The sequence below is a fragment of the Pygocentrus nattereri genome, chromosome 12 (genome assembly GCF_015220715.1).
Source record: "Pygocentrus nattereri isolate fPygNat1 chromosome 12, fPygNat1.pri, whole genome shotgun sequence".
NCBI classification, from domain to species: Eukaryota; Metazoa; Chordata; class Actinopteri; order Characiformes; family Serrasalmidae; genus Pygocentrus; species Pygocentrus nattereri.
In genome coordinates this window covers 17,240,073-17,253,757 of record NC_051222.1, presented here as the reverse complement: position 1 = coordinate 17,253,757, position 13,685 = coordinate 17,240,073, and the positions used below count along the sequence as shown (strand labels likewise).

Sequence of the window (13,685 nt, the reverse complement as noted above, 5' to 3'; positions counted from 1 at the left end):
TTAGTGATGAAGAGAGAGTTAGTAAATGAGTTCTTTCCCATCACACCATTCTGTAGGGATGTTACTTAACTCTGGCTAAGAGAATAGAGTTTGTGAACTGATCACATGGACATGGACATGAAATCATGCATATTGAAGATTTGATGCTCAATGTTATTCTTTTGGCAAACCTTTTTTCAGCACGTGTTAGAGGTTATGCCAATACGTAACTGCTGTGTTTGCTGCCGTTGTTAAAGTAAGTCTCACAGCAGCATGTCTCATGAGATATAATGCAAATGATGCTTGATTTTAAAAGCTGGAAGAAAATTGACTTAAATCAGTTGCTCTAACTTTAGTAAATCAAGTACAATATGTAATTAGCTACACATAAAACATCTTTACCTACTTTTACATGGTCCTCCCATGTTTTGTAGGGTTCTCCCTCAAATGCATATGCATGAAGACAAGGACCTTTTGCATTTCACCATGCACAGGACAGTTTCCTGCATGACACCAGTATCAGGAATGCACCTGAAACTGTAGCAAAAGGCTCAGTACATCGGACCACTCTGTGTATTGTTCTTAGTTCCCTGGAGTAATTCTGGTTTATTTATCAAGTAGGCCAAATCCATATATGTCATGTCTTTGAAGCGAGTGACATTTAGATGACTTCCAGTCAGGTACAGTCCCTTTTCTTCTAACATGGGCCAATTCACTTTAAACTGACCTCTGGTGAAGTGCTATCAAAACCAGATGTGAGGATGTGTCACAGCCCATCCAGTTGGCTCTGACTTCAAAGGCCTCCAGCTAACAGACGTTCTTACCTTCATATTCTCATTTAGTTTATTTGGCATTTAGGCCTACCTGATAGACATAATTAATATGTGTGCTGTTTAACCAGTCCTCATCCTTCACAGACCATTTTGCATTTTCTTTTTTCCATAGAGGGCATGCTTTGTGCACTATGAGAGCATGATAAATAGGCATAAGCTAGTGAAGTGAAGTGATGTCGCTCTCTAGTTTGGTTATTACAAATAATAACTATGACTTCATCTGAATTTATATATATATATATTGAACTGGTTCAAACCCAGAGTTGAAAACACATTTCAAACTTTTAACTGACTTGGACGTTAGACTAAAATGCTTTCGCTTTGAGTGTCCTTGTGCCTTAGTTATGTTTATTTAATAGAAATAGATGATTGAACATTTTTTCACCACCGAAACTTTACCAAATGTTGACAATTTTAGCTCATTTTGAACATAACTAAAAAATGCTAGACAGTACTTGACTAGCAAACACAGCTATGTGTAACATGGAGCGAGGAGGCGGATGCATACACTGAGATAAGCGAGATTTATTAAGGGCAAATCCAGGGTCATAGTCGAGACAGTCCAGGTTCCAATAATCTACACCAAATTGAGGATGGACAGATATAACTGAGAACTAACAAACTACAATGACAGTACAAACAGAGTAAAGACAGACCAATACAAAGACCAGCTCAAATACAACAGGGATAACAAGGGACAGGCGGAAACCAGGTGGCGACAATCAGGGGTGGAGTCATGAAACGAGGGGGCTGGACCAAAACGAACACACATGGGTAAACCAAAACAACATGAACACATGGACTGGACTAGGAGGGGCCAATTGTGAGACTATGAACTGCTGTACACACATTAAACCATAATATTTTAATAAAACACAAAAAATTAAGAAAATGTGTTTCAGTAGTGACAGTTCTTAATGTAACACACTGATTCTCATACTTTCGGAAACATTTACTTCAAAACAATGGGATCTAACTGCTCACCATGTGGCCATGAGGTACCCTATAATGATGTCTTTGTATATATTTACCTTATTACTGTCTCAATTAATGCCTCGGGCTGAAACAGGTCATAACATAATCCTTGTAAATATCTATGGTTTGAATACTTAATTGCTTTTTTTTTTAGAATGGTCCACATATCAGTTTTCAAATCACCTTTAAAAATGAATGAAACATACAGGGGTAACTGGAATAGTGGGGGTAACTCCGCCTTCTCTGTCAAAGAAAAATGACATAAAAATGAGATTTTATTTTTGGTGCCCACATTGTTCTACGTGCTATTATTGACTGATTAAGCTGATTATTTTAGACTTATGTAGACCCAAAAACAGTACCACCAAGCTCATAATAAAAATACTAATTGGCTGAGAACTGGCTGATTTACATGTAGCCCAATATGGAGATTGACTCAACCAGCTTGTGATTATGTGCCAAGTGCATTGTGATGTATTATACATTGTGAAACATGCCATGGATTCATTATCCATTTAGGCTATTACTGTATTTTAAGCCCATAGTGCCTTGCTCCCCCTTACTGCAGTCTGCAGTCAGTACTCATTGGGGTGTGTAGGTCTGGTTCTGAAATCTGATTGGCTGACATGGTAAAAGTCATCAAATATTTTGCTACATTACCACAACACATTTAGATAAGATATAGCTTATAATTTGCGTATTGCTGTTTTACAGAATAATTGTCTGGGATTATTTTTTTAGCCCTCCCATCCAATTATGACCAGCCTTAACTAGAAAGAAGAATATTTCTACAGCAAACATCAGAAATACAGTCAGAATTTACTGATAACTTCACAAGTTATGATTACATGCATGCAAAACTCCAAGTAAAGTGTGGTATTGCAGGAAGAACCATGAAATTGTGCTGTTTACATGATCATATTTTAGTTAGACAAGCCAACTTGGGTATTATTTGTAAATGTTTCATTTTACGTGGGGATTCTCCCACAGGACATGTGTAATGTTCCTGCAGGATAGAATCTCTGTTTAAACCAGGAGGGAAAGCTTGTGAAACAATTTTAAGTTGCTATGAAATCCCAGGTGGTTATTAAGGTGTTTCTTGGCCATTGCTATGTATTCCCAGGCAGTTATTATGGTGTTGCTATGCCATTACTATGGTACCCAGGTGGTTGCTAAGCAGTTGTTTTTTCAAATAGCCATCCTTAAGTATCTGCCTAAAAGTGCTTGTAATTTTTGAAAATTTCCTCCCACTTTCAAGATAGATCAGTCTAATTTTAAATGGAAAATCTCACTCTTAAAACTATTGTGGCTTTAGGAGGCAAGTGAGCATGTGTATTTTATACCTATATATGGTTTGTATCGTATTGATTTAGTTAATGAGCAATTAGTTGTTTTAACCTGTAAAATTAGAAATACCAAGCACTTTGGTTAATAAATATTTTGCATCTGTCAAAGGAAGACAAAGTAAGCTCTCAATTGTACACATTCGAGACAGACATATAAATTATATGCAAATGTTTGGCCATCCATATGACTATATATATATATATGTGTGTGTGTGTGTGTGTGTGTGTGTGTGTGTGTGTTGGTGTGTTCTGGATTGTATAGTCTTTATATAGTCTAAAACACTCGAGGGCAAAGCTGAACCATCTCTGGGAGGTGTGTAATCTCTGGGAGGTCTAGTAATGCTAGCAAGCAGAAGCTCCAGTTCCTCTGAGTGAGCTGAAATGTCTACCAATTAGCCTTAGCACATAGCATCATTCCGCTTCCCCTTGGCTTGTTTCAAAGCTCTGATCTTTGTTAAGGGCTTTTTGTCTCTAATGATGTGCCTGTGCTACATGGCTACGGGTGAAGAGGAGATTTTCCTTTCCTTTCCTTTCCTCAGCAGCTTTGAAAGCCCATTAGCTTTAAAGCGTTTCCAAGGTGCCTCTCTATACTTGAAATGGGGAAAGCAAATATCTTTTTACAGTATTGTGCTCCCCCATGCGCGGTAGAGGTGTCTAGGCCAGAAGCAAGCTTGTCGTTTGAAGGCTTGCCCACATCCCAATCTTTTTGGCACACGCAAAAAAGTACATGCCTTCCCTTCTGAAAAATTGAAAAGCTGTGGAGGATGCCCTTTTAGTCTTTAGAGTTTTATGCCGCCGCGCAGCCTGACTCAGTTTGGCTTTCTGCCTCTGTACCTACCTCCTTTATTTGACTGTATTTGTTTACTTTGCCCACAATTCCCCAGGGTTATTAGCACTCGTGGCACTGTACAGTGTTAGAGCACTCCTACTCACTGTGCCGTCGTGAGGAGAGAACCACGTCCCTTGGGAACTTTACAGCTGAAAAGTGATTTTCTCCATTACCGCTGGTTTTGTCTCCCAACTATTGAGCTTTTACCTCATCCTGACCATCGATGACAGCAAATCAAAGCCCTTGGGGGAAAATATGGAAATATAATGCAGCCGAATTTTGAATTAGAGAGACGTCAAAACCATTTTCTTGAGAGCCAGGAGGTTAACTGTGAGTTGTTATGACGGCAAACACAATAGAAGAGGAGCTCCCCCCCGCCCCAGAGAGAGGTCTGAATGATTGCCTGCTCTTGATTATGGATGTATGTGAATTGAAAAAAGCCTTGGCTAATTAACGTTCTAGCTGTGACGCAGGAAAATTAATACCACTGCTAAGTGAAGGGGATGGTTTCTCTGTTTTTTCTCTGTAACAGCGAATGGTACAGACTGTTCAGTACCTTAAGAATGGCCAAAATAGACTTCTTGGCTTTTGATTCGACCCCCCATCAAAGGACATGACCATAACGAGTCGCAATTCCACAAGGACAGCAATTCCACAAGGACAATTGAGCACCTTGTTAGAAGTCTTGTATAGGGATTTAGCTGCTCTGTCAAAAAAGAATAAAGAACATTTTTCCTCTCCTCTTTGTGTGGTCAGAATGAAATGAGACACTCCTCTGGCCAGTGGCAGACATTGATTGAGTGCCCTTGATGGCTCTCGGCAGAGAGGGAAGGGGGAGCCCCTGTTGCGCACGCTTCCCTGAATGGATTCTCTCTGCATGGATAATTCATTTGTTCTTCCAATTGTTGTCTCTGTTTATTTTAGAAGCTTGAAAATAAAGGCTGGCAGACATGTTGAAAATGGCATTCCACACGCTATGTTACTGCAGCACATCATCTGTGTTTATGATTTTGGGACTGATTGATTCCTTTAAAGCCCTTGGAAATGCATGCTGTCAAGCATTTTCCATCCTGCTGAGGCTTTCATTTCAATCATGTGTAAGTGCAGTTCTATGTGCAGCCAACTTCCCTAAATTGCATGTTCCTTTTTTTTTAAACTCTTGCGTTACCTTGGCAACTCATGGGCCATACAAGATATCTTTAGGTGACGAGGGGAAAAAAAAAGACTATTTCTCACTAGAAATTCAGGTACCACTTACTGTATTCACAATGCTTTGTACAGCGCCCTCTACAAATATTGGCACCCCTGGTAAACATTAGCAAACCAGGCTGTGAAAATTCTTGATTGTTGATCCTTTTGATCTTTCATTCAAGATGATACCAAAAATCTTTTTTGAAGTGCACCGATTGAAAAAGAAATGAATCTTATGAGGAAATGAATGATTTTTTCTCAAACCTGTGTATGTCACAATTATTAACACCCTTCATTCAATACATTGTGTAGCCTCCCTTCTTCTACACTGTACTGTAATGCTCAGTTAGACCAGAGAACCCATGGTAAAGGATCTGAGACCAGTCCTCCATATAGAACCTCTCCAGATTCCACAATCAAGGTCTTCAGCTCATCCCACAGGTTTTCTGTGGGGCTTAGGTCAGGGGACTGGGGTGGTCATGGCAGAACTTTAATTCTGTGGTCACTGAACCATTTTGTGTTGATTCTGAGGTGTGCTTTGGATCACTGTCCTGCTGCAAGACTCAAACTATGGCCAAGTTTAAGCTCCCTGGCTGAGGCAGTCAGGTTTTGATTTCATGTTTGTTGGTGCTTGGAGTCTGTGATACCACATATCCACATAAATTGTCCAGGGCCTGACAGATATTATGATGATATAAACAGAGTTATTGTATTATGGTACCTGATTGAAAGTCATATTATCTTGCTTTATAAAGTATTATGAATGTAATAACAACAGCTTAAGAGCAATTACACCACAACTTCTGCCATTATAAGGTATTATTTATGCCATATAGTGAATTATAAATGCAATTAAAAAGCATTCCAAATACAGGATTCATAGGAAGTGTTGCCAAATTTTATATATCTCTCTTGTATATCACTGAAGTCCTGATGTAACAATTAAAATAATGAATCATGATTTAGCAGATTCTGTGTAATCATGACGAATAACATTTATTAGTTCAAATATTACCCTAAAGAAGGATTTTGTTCCATTTAAAAGCAATGAATTTTATCATAGCCTTACAGAGTGGACAAAACATCAGAATACACATTGATTACTTTCAGCAGTTCAATAACATTGTTTTCATTATATTAAATACTGTGTGAAAGTCAGAGACTGCCCTTCATATTTTTAATTCCAGTCAAAACAGCCACGTTATTTTTCAGGAGATACTTCTGAGAAGATGGTATATAATATAATCCTCTTGCATAAGGAAAATCATAGGAAAACAAGTGAAAATGCTGTAGTTTCCAAAACCGGAGTTCAAAAGCTATAGAAGATTTCAGATAAACAGTACTTAAAGCTTTCATCTTTCAGAGATAGGAACACCACTCTTGCTTCATATTTGAAAAAGATCCACAGATGTATGTCCATCCATCCACTGTGACAAGACAATGAAAGGATGTGTAGATGTCAAGCAGCTTTTACCAAGACTATTTCCTGAAAATGACCCAAAAAAAAGTTTGTGTTGTTCTGAGAACAAAGAACAATGAACTGACCACCTGAGAGTCCAGACCTCAACATCACTGAGTGTGTTTAGGATTATTTGGATTGTGAGAAGCAAAAATTGCAACCAACTTCTAAGACTGAACTGAACCCTGAAAGCCAGTCACCTGAAAAGAGTGAAAGCTGTGATAAAGCCTCTTTGACTTTTGTACAGCACGGTACAACATTTCATCATATGAGATATAATAAATAAATAAACAGAAATTGTGTACTAAAATGAGCAGAAATGCCATAATTAAGTTTGTTCCCTGTAGAGCTAACCTTTCACTCAGAAAATCATTGAGACCTCTGATTTGACTAAGATTGTTCAAACTTGATTCATATTTAATATTATTCCATGTATATAGTCTGTGCATTAAAGAATAGTGGTATTGATCATTTATTGTGTTGTTATAATTATAACTAAAACATTGTGTAACTGCTTACAACTTTGACAGCCCTAATAATAGTAACACCGCTGTATGCGAAAAACAAGCTTAATTATGCCCTGTACAAGCAGCATGTGATGGTGAGCGTGTGATGTTCAAGGAAAAAAAAAAAAAGGGTTGAGGGAAATTTCTGCAGTGTCAGATCATGATCCGCCGGGAATAACAGGAAACACTGGTGCAAAATCTTTGACGAAACTAATGAAAAGTAATTACATCATCTTCTAAACGCCTTCTCCTTTGTCTTGCAGGAGCTTTTCACGGCGGAATGCAAGTTCAAAGAATCAGTTTTTGAGAATTACTACGTCATCTACTCATCCATGCTCTACAGACAGCAGGAGTCTGGTCGAGCCTGGTTCCTGGGTCTCAATAAAGAGGGCCAGCCCATGAAGGGGAACCGAGTGAAAAAGACTAAACCAGCCGCACACTTTCTTCCCAAGCCCATAGAAGGTACCACTTTGGATTGCTCATGACTGTTTTAAGTGCTTTTCTCTTGCCAGGTCAGCTAGTTGCTTGTGAGTGACTGGGTCGAGAGTTTAAAGCAATTCCCAAAAAGTAATTAGCAATGTTTAAAGTGACAAAGTGCTTCAAGATGTTTCAAAGAGTGATTTACAGTGAAAACACTGGGAAGAACTATCAAATGATTGGTAGCTGTAATTTTGGTCAGGAGTCTGGCTTCCTCTTCACTCTTAAAGGGGTATTTAGCCATTTTTTATTTCTGCATAATTAAATCATTAAAATGTAAATAAAGACATTGAGAGTGGTTTTATGATGATTACATGCTTAATTCTGGAGAAAACAAGTCAGAATTATTCACAGTGGTGGTGATGGAATAGTAATCAGACGTTTTTACAAGCCTCACAAGAAAAATACTACATGAAGTTGTTGCAAATACATTACTTCATGCATGAGACATTGTTTTATGATAGTATTTGGTCTAAAACTTATTAAACCACTTAAATGGCATATTTCTATACCCTACGAATAGCTCTGCCAGTTTGCATTGAAGTTTATGTAGTTACTGAATAATAAGGCTTAATTGTAATAAGTCTGGGATTTTAATGGGTTAAAGTCTTTAACGGTGGAGAGGTGCATGCAGGGTTTTGTAAGGCAAGATATTCCCCAGTGAAAATGTATCTAATACAGCATCATACATAGAAACTCAATAGATTCACCGGTCATTTTGAACTGTTAATAAAAAGGCTGTATATGTGTTCCTGATTCCTGTCTCCATCATAAGATATCAGTCAATAAAGTTATTCTACAATGCACCATTTCAGATCAAAACCAGCCTTGATGACTTTGTTTACATTTCCATCATTTAATTATGCACAAAGCTTTGAAAATTCAGTGAGACTTCCTTTAAAAATGAAGCTACCTAATGGTCCTTGGGTGGGATGTACATCTCTTTAAGTGGTATAGAACCTTTACATTATGTGGAGGTTCTCTAAACATTGAAAAGGCTCTTCACAAAAAAATTCCAAAAAGTGGCTCCCCTTCTGTAACGTCTCCTTTTTGGTGCCTTTACTTACTTAAATTCTCATATTTGTTCTTTTATCCACAGTTGCCATGTACCGTGAGCCCTCGTTGCATGATGTGGGTGAAGCAGTCCCCAAGGCTGGAGTCCCTCCCAGCAAAAGCACAGAGCCGGTGGTCATGAACGGCGGCAAGCCTGTCAGCAAGCCTGACAAGGAGACATAGCCCTGCACCCCCACCTCCCCTCCCCTCTTGAGGGAGTCTCCACGTCCACAACTCTCAAAACAAAAAAAAACTCGCGCTCGGCTGTCTGTGGCTTTGAACCACGAGTAATGACGACAAAGAAAAAAAACTCCCTCCTCTACCACTCTTCCCCCTAGAGTCTACCCCCTGGCACGATTGAACTAAGGGGCGGGTGTGGCTGGAGGACAAGGCTGAATTGCTTGGAAAGACTGCAAAGAGTGTGGAAGAGATGGGAAAGGAGGTTGAGGAGGAGGGAGAGGAGGAGGGGTCCGCTGAATGCTCAGCACTAACAAACTCTGTCATTGGAATGCCCTATGCGATACGGAATGCCTTTTCAAAGCTCCCTTTTCTTTCATTTCCCCTTTCTTTCCTGTGACAATCCTCTGTGAGAATGACATATTTTCATCTGCCTCGTCTGGTAGCTTTTTGCCTGCTGACAGCTACCCACAATTCTTCTGTTGGACCTTTCATGTTACTGTTCTTTTTCTTTTTAAAATACCACAGCACACCAGCATTTGTCTGGATAGATTGTTGTACGGACACAAATCAACTCTGTCATTGTTGTTATCTGTGTCTTGTTCGCCTATGTTTTTTTTTTCCTTTTATGTGTCCTTTCCAATGACATTGTATTCTGTTAGCCAGTTTGTCCAGGACTGAGGATTGTTGTGTGCTTTCACATTACACAAATTACGTCTAGAGTAGCTTGGAGATGAGAAGAAGCTGTCCGCTGTGTCTCGCTTCCTTAGACATGTTTACAATGCGGCAACATGGTAACGATTGTTTGAAGCAGCAAAATTAGATAGAGGACCACCACTATGGTTAGTTTATCCTTTTTAATTATCATTGTACTTGAAGAATGGCTCACAGAACTGCAGAGAAAGTCGGCAAAGATGCTACAGTTTGTAGTCGAAACCTCACAAGGACCGTCGAGAGACGTGGCATCGATAATCTTGTCTTGCTAGGCATAAAGGGTGGACGCGGCTCCTTCCCAATTGAGCGCTATACATATCACAGACACCCTTGATTTTATCTGCCAGTCTTGGCTCACTTACCTGACTTACAGATTATACAAGCCATTTACCTCACTTTGGCATCTGAAGTCAACAGTTACCGGCCTTTAAGGTTTTTCCCCAGTTTTGGGCTCCTTCTGATAAATCAGATAAATCAGGTCTTGTTGTAACTAATAGGTGAAGCCCTCGACCAACGACTGCGATTGTTTATTGAAATGCCCGATGTAAATAAACAAAAATCGCAGTTGTCCTTAGCCAGGCCTGGAGAGGACAGCTGAATGTATATTGATGCTGTCGCGCAGGTCATGGCCACGTTTCGAGAGTTGGACTAAAGATAGTGTTATTCTCTTTGCCTTTTCATTGTAGCAGAAGAGGTGGCAAAAAAATGGTAGCAGTTTCAACCTTATAAAAGCAAGGGAAGGTGCGGCATTGGCCCGCAGGTTGATATGAAAACTGTGTTTATTTTTAAGATGCTGTTTTTTACGCTAGAGTTAGCAGCATGTCAGGACGTTTTTCAGGTTGGCTTAGATTATAAGTTGATTATTACTCCACATATAAAGGGATGATCAGTTACTGTTTAGCATAGGGTGCTTCCTCAACGGCCTCCTTAAGGAGCATAGTAGCATGTTTGACTTGTTTTGATGTTTGTTTCATTTTGTTTTTCTCTTTGTCCACAGACGAGGTTAGAGCATTTGTTCTTACCATCTTAATCCATGTTTTTAAAAAAAGGGTATTTAAATATCACTGTGCATCAGTAAAGCTGTTTATAGGACTTGGAGATTTAGAGTACCTTGAAAGCAATTCACAGTTAAATAATGAAACATTTTCACCTTGCTTATTTAACAGTTCTACGTTGTAATCTGCCATCTTGAGAGTTTTTTGTCATTCTAAAAGCAAGTATAGTATTATCATATTTAACTGTACTCCATGTTCAAATCGATTGCACCATGCTGTTCCACTGTTTTGCTGAATTTGAGGCGTTTCATTACAATTGTTATCTATTTAGAGATGCGAATGCTGTCATTATAATATTAATTGGCACACTTAATTTCAGTGCAGAATGATGTTCCTGTTTAAATTGCTAAAGAGCAACATTAGTAATTCATCTGTTGGCTTTTATGTTACTCCGTCAGCTGTTTTCTTAATGGGATATCTTAGAGTGTCTAAAACAGTGAAATATTTTCTCCCATTTACCAAAACGACTGAAGTGTTTTCCGTTTTAAAGCCGTTTCTTGTATGCTCATCCTAAAGTGTGCACATTTCTTTCTGCTGGGCCCTCGTACTGTATATTTTGCCCTGCTGACCAGTGAACTGGTTCCATAGAGGACTGGATTTATTTTTGTAATATGACTGCTATGTATATGTACAATCTTTGCTCTTCGTTTATATATCCTCCTGTAATGTTCCTCCCCCCATTTCGTTTTCTTTTCCATACGTATTTACGTATTTGTATGTTTTCTTGTAGCCGTGGCCGTTCATCTCACATAGACGTTTAGGTCTCAGAGAGGACTCTGTTTTCCCTGTCTTTTCTATGTGTCAAGACTATTAATGGCAGGATGATCTGTACTTTTTTCCCTTCTTTTTTTGTCTTTGGTTTCTTCTCTGGGGTTTCCATACTTGGTTCATCTACATGTTTCAACTGTTGCATGGTAATAAAGGGGGAAGGCTATTGGAGACCTGCATGTGGTAGGCTATGTGTATCAATACAAACAAGTGATTTAAAAAAAATGTTGGTATGTACCGCTAAACTTTACATACAGTACATATATGCAAAAAGAGTCTGCACTGTACAGTTTATGTCAAATCCATTGTATACACAGAGATAACATATTGAATAAATCATTTATATAAAGGCGCACAGTTTGATCAGAGGCTCTCCTATAAAACTCGATGTTATTTGGTTACTTAAACAATGACAAGAAACCTAAACCCTGTGGAAAGTATCTATACTTCACTGGGCACTCTGCGGAATAAGACTTGATTATGTTATTTATTATTTATATGCTACACTGAGATAATCAAGGTGGCTATTGTAGTGATAAAATAGTAACTGGTGAGACATTTTATGTTACATATGACCTAATCATGACAGTCAAAATGCTATAAATAAATGCTGGTTAAGTATGGTTAGCATTTCTCATTGCCCACATACTCAGATATGTCTTTAACCTTACATACCCTTTTAATTCCTCTCTTCTTTGTGTCATCTTGTACTTTTTTTGCTGTTCTTGCCATTGCTGTTCATCTTCATATGACCCACACAATTGCTATGGTCATGAGGTAGAATGTAATGTAACTCCTTATAGCACATACCAGAGTCACATATCTCTCAAGGCTGATCTTAGCATCTTATTCAAATTTTCATTTCACCTTAAACAGAGCAGCAGTTACAAGCCAGTGACCACACAGGCATCTGAATGTAACTGCTATATCATTTAAGGTGGAATGAGAATTGAGAATAAGATGCTAACGTCAGCTTCAACTAAACTCTATCCACTGTACAAGACTCCACTTGAGGTGGGGGCTGAGGGTTTAAACCCCTAAATTACTACAGAAACACACTTGAATTTCTACATTTAGTTTGAGCTCAAATCTGTTGCTAATTTGAACAAACATGCATCCTAAAATAACTCAAATGTGCAGCACCCAATCAATAATGTCACTTGAATGAATCACGTCCATCATGAACAACAAACTCACCAGCAGTACAAATATCTTAATTATGAAGATAATTCACTCTAAGCAGCTCTCAGCTGTTCATTATTCAAGCAAGATGAAGGTGAAAAAGGGTCAGATGCTTTTGCACTGTTTACTGCACTAACTTCAGGTTCAGCAATGCTGTCATGTTAACACTGAATGATGTTTTTCTGCATGCACAGTGGAAAAATACCCACATTATGGCCAATTAAAAATCAATAATTTTTCATTTTTATTTTCCTAGTTTGACCTTTCAAACCCTCAAGAGTAGTCCAGGCTGAAGCCCAGCTGCTCACACACTGTGTGTTTCTATGATAGATTCTATGATTGTAGCCCTCTCATTCAAACACTGCTGTTAAATGGCTTTTAAAGTGATACCTTCAACACTTTCGGCAGAGAATGGACAGCACTCTTCGGAGACATATGGATAAATCAACAAGCAGCAAACTAGCAAAAGCAACAGTGAAGTAGAAAACCTCAGGAGCCCTCAGGAGCCTCCAATATGACAAGAATCAAAAAGATATATGACTGAGAGTGAGAGGGCTACAGTCAGGTGTTGGAACCATTGATTGTGCATATGAGGTATATATGGAATACAGGGGTCATTTAATGCACATGTAGGCATGTAGGCATGTAAATAGGCTGGAAATTACAAAGGCAATTACAAAAGCATTTTTAAAATTGTTTTGAAAAGCATATTTTGAAATCTGAACCAACTTCTGTAAATGTGTGAAGGAAATTAAATAGTTGGGAGTAGATCTCAATGATTTCTTTTAATGCTTGAAGATTTTTGAAGCTTTTTTTCATTCACGTGTAGGTATTCAAGTTGGTATTCTGTTGATAAAATGACTCACATTACTTACATCTCTTCTCAGTAAACCACAACAAGGTCTATGACCCTTTACCTACGTCAATCCATTTCAAAGCAAGGTCTTAAAAAAATAATCTTTATTATTTTTCAGAGCTTCTGGAATTAGTCATCACAGTAACAGAAAAACCATAGCCTAGAGCGTATATGAGCCATCATGCGCCAGCAAAAGACGGATGAATTCATTCAGGTGTACCTTTTGTTCCAGTGTAAGGAGCACTCCATTCCTTCTTGCCGCTCCACTGAAAGCCTTTCATGCGG

The 13,685-nt window shown here is 38.6% G+C and overlaps 1 protein-coding gene across 3 annotated transcripts in view; it reads left to right on the top strand.

The window, feature by feature from the left end:
* The window catches only part of LOC108434733 (fibroblast growth factor 14-like), a 122,108-nt gene extending 110,397 nt beyond the window's left edge, over nt 1-11,711 (top strand). For all 3 annotated transcript variants that reach the window (XM_017710075.2, XM_037543247.1, XM_017710076.2), the window contains exons 4-5: nt 7,382-7,580; nt 8,695-11,711. In XM_017710075.2, the coding sequence (XP_017565564.1) occupies nt 7,382-7,580; nt 8,695-8,831 (336 nt within the window). In that variant the 3' untranslated portion in view covers nt 8,832-11,711. The remainder of the gene's footprint in view (nt 1-7,381; nt 7,581-8,694) is intronic.
* Nucleotides 11,712-13,685: the final 1,974 nt, after the last annotated feature.